Source organism: Scylla paramamosain, chromosome 8, assembly GCF_035594125.1.
Source record: "Scylla paramamosain isolate STU-SP2022 chromosome 8, ASM3559412v1, whole genome shotgun sequence".
In the NCBI taxonomy this organism is placed as follows: Eukaryota; Metazoa; Arthropoda; class Malacostraca; order Decapoda; family Portunidae; genus Scylla; species Scylla paramamosain.
The window spans coordinates 1,974,258-1,981,382 of record NC_087158.1 but is presented as its reverse complement, the minus strand read 5'-3'; the positions used below and the strand labels follow the sequence as shown (position 1 = coordinate 1,981,382).

General features: G+C 40.7%; 1 protein-coding gene across 1 annotated transcript; it reads left to right on the top strand.

Moving 5' to 3' along the window:
* Positions 1 to 3,931: 3,931 nt before the first annotated feature.
* LOC135102684 (uncharacterized) lies at positions 3,932 to 6,529 on the top strand. The gene is made up of 4 exons (XM_064008075.1): positions 3,932 to 4,066; positions 4,500 to 4,564; positions 4,843 to 4,995; positions 5,565 to 6,529. Exons 2-4 carry the CDS (start codon positions 4,501 to 4,503, stop codon positions 5,768 to 5,770), a joined length of 423 nt encoding a protein of 140 aa, XP_063864145.1. The 5' UTR covers positions 3,932 to 4,066; position 4,500; the 3' UTR covers positions 5,771 to 6,529.
* The last annotated feature ends 596 nt before the right edge of the window (positions 6,530 to 7,125 follow it).

Below are 7,125 nucleotides of genomic sequence, written 5' to 3'. Positions count from 1 at the left end.
TCCGTGGTTATGTTTATCAAATCCTGATGTACAGTATTGTTCTTACGACTTGAGCTGTTAATAAGAAAAGGGAAGAGAAGGCAAAGAAAAAGAGGAGTTTTATGATACGAGTAAAAAAAAATAAATAAATAGAATAAATAAATAAATAAAATAAATAAATAAAATAAAGAATAAATAAATTTTTTCTTTCTTTTTTTCTTTTTACCTTTCTTATAATTTACTTTTTTTTTTTTTGGTTGTAGCGATAGAATGAGAAGGTCTTATTTTCCTTACTTTATTTTTTTGTCTGCCCTTTATCAGCCACTTTAATGCGCGAAAAAATAAAGAAAACAAAGCAATAAATAAATAAATAAGTAAATGAACAGATAAATAAATAAAAATGTTTAACAAGATATCATTCACTAGTCTTCTCTCATCAGTAATACAATACACGTTTCTCTCTCTCTCTCTCTCTCTCTCTCTCTCTCTCTCTCTCTCTCTCTCTCTAATATTTTTTTCATCTATTCATCCCTCATTTCCTTTTCCTCAGTTTCATTATTATTACTTATCTTCCCATTTGTTGTTGTTGTTGTTATTGTTGTTGTTGCTGTTGTTGCTGTTGTTCCTCCTCCCCCTCCTCTCAAACGTGTCAGCACCTTATCTCTAGAATTTTTAACAGCTTGGAGTGAAAGTTATTAAGGTTTTTAATGGTGTTTTTGTGATTCTAGTGATAGTTTAGCGTGAAGCAGGAGGAGGAGGAGGAGGAGGAGGAGGAGGAGGAGGAGGAGGAGGAGGAGGAGGAGGAGGAGGAGGAGGAGGGAGGGAGGAGGAGGAGGAGGGGGAGGAGGAGGAGGAGGAGGAGGAGGAGGAGGGTAGAAGAGGGGGAGGAGGAGGAGAGGAGAGGAGGAGGAGGAGGAGGAGGAGGAGGAGGAGGAGGAGAGGAGGAGGAGGAGGAGGAGGAGGAATACAAAGGAAAGCCAAACAGCAACAGATCTTTTGGTCCTTGCAAGGCTGTTTGGTGACTACTTCTAACTAGCTACAGGGAAGAGAGACAGGACAGCATAGCAGAAGGGCTCCTCCCCACCCACCACTCCCCTCCAGCTTGCGCTGGTATGGGAAATAGTTGGGAAAAAGTACCATGCAGTATGGAAAAACTGACATGGAATTTTCATAGGAAAGGATGAAAGGAAGTTCTACTATTCACCCTACGGTGAACTCTATACGCCTATCTGAAAGTTAATACAATTTATAATAAAACTGATGTCTGTAAAATAAGAGTTTATTAGTGGAATTTAGTAATTATTCGGACAAGAAGAGAGCTTGTTGGGGATTTGCTTTTAAATATGTCTTTTTTTTTTTTTTAATGATTCTATAGTATTGCTGTTCGCAATTTCTGCAGGAAGTTTATTCCATATATTTACTATACGATTAAAGAAAAAATGTTTTGCCTCGTGGGATTTAAAACGTTTGGGTATAATCTTGAATCCATTATTTCTTTTTAGGTTAGAATGACCAAAGGTAAAATTATTGATGTACATCAATGTTACAATATCCTTTGAAAATTTTGAACACTTCAATTAGGTCTCCTCATATCCTGCGCTTTGTTAAACTAAATAGATTTAGTTCTTCCAGTCGTTCCTCATACGGCTTATTGCGCAATCTTGGAATCATCTTTGTGACTCTGCGCTGTATCTTTTCTAGTTTTTCAATGTCTTTTTTGTAATATGATGACCAGAACTGTAACACAGTATTCTAGATGATGGCGCACCAGTGAGTTATATAAGGCTAGTATAAACTTTTCTGATTTTAAATTCAAAGGTTCTTCCAATGAACCCTACTAATTTATTTGCCGTCTTTACTGTTTCTGTGCAGTGTTGACTCGGCTTTAAGTCGTTTGACACAACGACACCAAGATCTTTTTCGTTATCGGTGCTTGACAGTGGCATGTTATTCATTACATATCTCGCCTGAACATTGCTGCTTCCAATATGTAGAATTTTACACTTTTCTATATTGAATCTCATCTGCCATTTTTCTGCTCAGCTTATTAGTTTATTGAGGTCACACTGCAGTTCCTGCCATTATGACACAGACGTTACTCTACTTGTTATTTTGGTGTCGTCTGCAAATTTACTTATTTAGCAATTTATCCCTTCATCACTATCATTTATGTACATTTTAAAAAGTACTGGTCCTAATACAGAGGAGCCTTGAGGAACGCCGCTATTTATCTTTTGCCAATCTGGCTCTTTTCTATTTATCACAACACGCTGTTTTCTGTCAGAGAGCCAGTCTCTCAGCCATTTCAGGGTGTTTCCGGCAATGCCGTGAACTTTTACTTTACTGATGAGTCTCTTATGAGGAACAGTGTCGAAAGCTTTCTGGAAATCAAGGTAGATAATATCAACAGCTTTTGTCTCGTCATACGAGTTAAATACTTCATAAAAGAAGTCTAGTAAGTTCGTTAAGCAGGAACGCTTGGTTCTGAAACCGTGTTGCGAATCCTGTATGATTTTATTTTCTTCTAAATATTTAACAATTTTATCTCTGATTACTGTTTCCATCAGCTTGCACACTACTGAAGTGAGACTGATCGGCCTGTAATTGGCTGGGAGAGATTTATTTCCTTTTTTAAAGATTGGCGTGACATTTGCTAGTTTCCATTCGTGGGGAACTTGACCCACTAGTAAAGTTTTATTGAATAAAATTGTAAGCGGTTTCACGAGCTCATTTCTTGCTTCTTTAAGAAGCCTGGGTGATATCTTGTCTGGTCCGGCTGTTTTGTTTACGTTCATGCTCTTCGTGACTGAGAGGATTTCACTTTCTGTGATGGTGAAGTCTGGCAGCGTGGTGCCTCTTGACTGAGGCGTCGGGGGTCGGCAGACTGCCCTGAATATCCTCAGTCGTGAAAACTGTTGAAAAATACTCGTTCAGGGTATTGGCCATGTCTGTTTCGCTTACTATTTGTTTACCATTTTCTGTTATTAATGGACCAATCGTTGATGTTAAGACCCTTTTTGCTTTTACATAACTGTAAAATTCCTTTGGGTTCGTTTTACATGAGTTCGCGATCTGAACTTCGACAGATTTTTTGCTGCATTTGATCAGCTTTTTAGTTTTTCTACGTAATCTGTCGTGCTCTAGTTTATCATCATTATTTTGTGTTAGTATGTATTTATGGTACGCATTTTTCTTAGCCAGAAGGAAGCATCTAATTTCATTATTCCACCATTTCGGTTTGGTGTTTTTTACCTTCCGTCTGTCTCGTTGCGGAACACACAAAATCGCAGGAGGAGGAGGAGGAGGAGGAGGAGGAGGACGACTGATTAAATGACTGGTTGATTAACTGACTAAATTTCGACACTGGAATGAGACTCAATAGTACCAAGGGTGGTAGTAGTAGTAGTAGTAGTAGTAGTAGTAGTAGTAGTAGTAGTAGTAGTAATAGTAGTAGTAGTAGTAGTAGTAGTAGTAGTAGTAGTAGTAGTGGAGGTAATAATGGTGGCAACAACAACAACAACAACAACAACAACAACAACAACAACAACAAAATAACAATTAACCACGAACACATAAATGACCAATTTACCACTATCTCTTCAATCTTGCTTTATCTTCGTGTCTGTTTTTTACTCTCTTATCTTCCCCTTCCTCCTCCTCCCCTGTAACTCTTCTCTTTCTTCTTTACTTTTATCTAGTTTCTTTCTGTTCCTTTCCTCTCCTGTTTTTATCTTTCATTGCTTATTTTCTCTTTTTTCTGTCTCCTCAAATCCGACTCTCTTCCTTGAATGCATTGCCTCTTCCTCTTCCTCCTCCTCCTCCTCTACTCACTCCAGTTTCCTCCCACCATTGTCCTCCTCCCCCTCCTCCAACTCCTCCTCCCCCTCCATTGTTTATTCACTCTCTCTCTCTCTCTCTCTCTCTCTCTCTCTCTCTCTCTCTCTCTCTCTCTCTCTCTCTCTCTCTCTCTCTCTCTCTCTCTCTCTCTCTCTCACTCTCACCCTCACGTTGCCTCGCTCACTCCCTCTCACCGCTACAAACAGTCTGCCTCGCTTTACCTACGTACTTCTGCAGGAGCCAAAGTCAGGTGTGTGTGTGTGTGTGTGTGTGTGTGTGTGTGTGTGTGTGTGTGTGTGTGTGTGTGTGTGTGTGTGTGTGTGTGTGTGTGTGTGTGTGTGTTTCTCCTTCGTCAGTGGTGTGTTTAAGTTTGTGGGGTGATGCGTTGTGTTAGGTTAGTTTGGGTTGGGTTAGGTTGTTGTTGTTCGTGGTGGTTGTTGTTTTGGTGGTGGTGGTGGTGTTTTTTTTTTTTTGTTGTTGGTTGTGTTGTTGTTGTTGTTGTTGCTGCTGTTGTTTTCTTCGTCTTCGTCTTCGTCTTCGTCTTCTGCTCCTCCTCCTCCTCTCTCTTCTTTTCTTCATCATCCCATTATTATTTCTTATTATTAGTAGTAGTAGTAGTATTAGTATTAGTAGTATTAGTAGTAGTAGTAGTACTATCATAATTTTTTTTTTTTTTTTTTCAGGATGCACAAAAAAGTGTTCCTCGTGGTAGTGGCGGTGATGGTGGTGGTGACGCTCGCTCAGGCAGGTAGGTGCCCCTCACCCCCCTCCTCCCTCTCTCTCTCTCTCTCTCTCTCTCTCTCTCTCTCTCTCTCTCTCTCTCTCTCTCTCTCTCTCTCTCTCTCTCTCTCTCTCCTCAGGTTCACACATCTACTGACGCAAGCAAAACAGCACAAAAGCAACACACACACTTATGTACATGGCAACACACACTAGGATACAGAAACATTCATAAACATACTTAATACACAACTGGTAACACTGCATGGAGATGTGCTTTTACGTAATTCTCTTCCTCACCTACAGCAAAGATCAAGTGCTACGTGTGCTCTGGCTACGACTCCAACGTGGCGGAGGACAAGCTGACCAACAACAAGAACTGCCCCCAGGAACACTTCGACCAGTCCAAGATCAACACGGTGGAGGCGGATGTGTGTCAAGCCATAGTGCTGAGAACTGGTGAGGCACGGCGGCTCCTCTCGGCCCCTCCACTCCGCAATGCTTCTCAAATGTTTCCAGAATGTTTGCAGTTGTTTGGAAATATTTGGGAAACAGCTTTGATGGATGGATGGATGAGTGGATGGATGGGTGAATGAGTGGATAGATAGATGGATGGATGGATTGATTGATGGATGGATGGATGGATGGATGGGTGGATAGATATTTCTCAAATGTTTAGGTTTCCTGGTGTGGACAGGACTTAGTGACTGTGAGGGAGTGAGTGAGTGAGGGCGTGTACTGGTGGGTGGGTGGGTGGGTGGGTGGGTGGATGAGTGAGTGAGTGGTTGGATGGATGGATGGATGGCTGAGTGACTGAGTGACTGAGTGGTTTGTTTGACTGATATTCTCTCTCTCTCTCTCTCTCTCTCTCTCTCTCTCTCTCTCTCTCTCTCTCTCTCTCTCTCTCTCTCTCTCTCCTTACTCCTATATCTTCAGACTCCCTTTTTTCCCTCTCCTCTTAAACTCATTCTTCGTTTACTGTCTTCCATCCCACCTCCCTCTCATTGCGCCCCTCTCTGCTCTCTCAGGCGAAAACACGACCACGGCGCGAAGTGAGTTGGGTGCTCAGCTGAAGGAGTCCAACACGAGGGAGGCAGTCACACACATCGAAGGTTACTACTGCATGACTGACCTGTGTAATGACCATGACCCTTCCGCCGCCCCACCTTCCCCCGCCCTCCACCTGGCCCTCCCGCTCCTCGCCCTCCTCCCTGTGCTCCTCTACCGGACTTAAAGACGCAGGAAATGTCACTGTTTTGCTTGTCATTGGTGCATAATCTTTCGTCACTGCTAAGTTGAGTTCTTATACTAAGCTGTGTTATTTTCTGGTCACTGTTTACCTTTTTTTTTCTTTTTCACTGTTGCATAAACTTTTCATCTCTGTTAAGTTTAAATTTTCACACAAAACTGTTCTAGATTTCTGTGGTCTACATTTTTTTTTTCTCTTTCTCTCTTGTCTATTCGTCTCTTGGCTTAGAACTGACAAATATTTACTTTTTTTTCTTTTCCACTGCTACACAAACTTTCCTTATCAATAACTTTTTTTCTAACTCAGCTCTCTGATTTTTCTGTGGTATAAAAGGAAGACAGAAAACAGTCTCCCATTCTCTGTCTCTCTCTCTCGTCTTCTTTGTTTCCTTGGCGGCAGAGAACTGTCCCCATTAATTAAGCCATTACGTATTGTATAGCATATTACGGGATTCAGTAATTTTTTCTCTCATTGACTTTATTGTAACTAACTCATGGCTGATCTCAGGAAGTATGGAAGGTGTGAGCAGTAGAGTAAAAATAAGAAGTGTAGTTAATATAATAATGAAAAAAGAAATAAAAACAACCTACATAGAAAACGAACTCACCCACTGGATTTTTAAGGAGGACTACGAAGAATGTAAGTGGGCGGGTAAATGCGATTGTACAAGTAAACTGATTGACTGAGTGATTGTACAAGTAAACTGATTGACTGACTGATTGTACAAGTAAACTGATTGACTGACTGATTGTACAAGTAAACTGATTGACTGACTGAACGTTTTCTTGTCAACAATGAGATCTCCGTAGGGAAAAAAAAAAAAAAGAATGAGGTTAATTTAATCTTTGCTAAGCTACGAAAGCAAGTTTTTAAGGGACTGTAGTGGAAAAACATAAGTCTTTGGAAGTACGGTCTTATGAAACTAGTGCAAAAAAAACAAAAAAAAAATCTATAGAAATACATTTTATGAGACTGTAGTGGAGAAATAAAGTCTACGGAACTACGGTTTTATGAGACTGTACTGCAAAAATTAAGTGTTTATGAGACTAGTGCAAAAATCTTGGAAGTAAGGTTTTGTGAGACTGTAGTGCAAGAAACACGTATTTTAAAAGATGTAGATGATAACAGGAAGGCTTGATCAGCAGTGGAAGAGTTACTAAGCTTGTCCCAGTGTCTCAGCCCAGGGCCAGACCAGTGCCGCTAAAGAACCTGAGGAAAGAGTAAATGGATGGAGTGTTACTGTGTTTCCACCTGTGATCAACAATGCCAAGGGAAGGAATGGTTTCCGTCTGTCCCTTTCCTTGGCATCACTTGGGCAGGTGCTTCACAGGTCTTGGTAA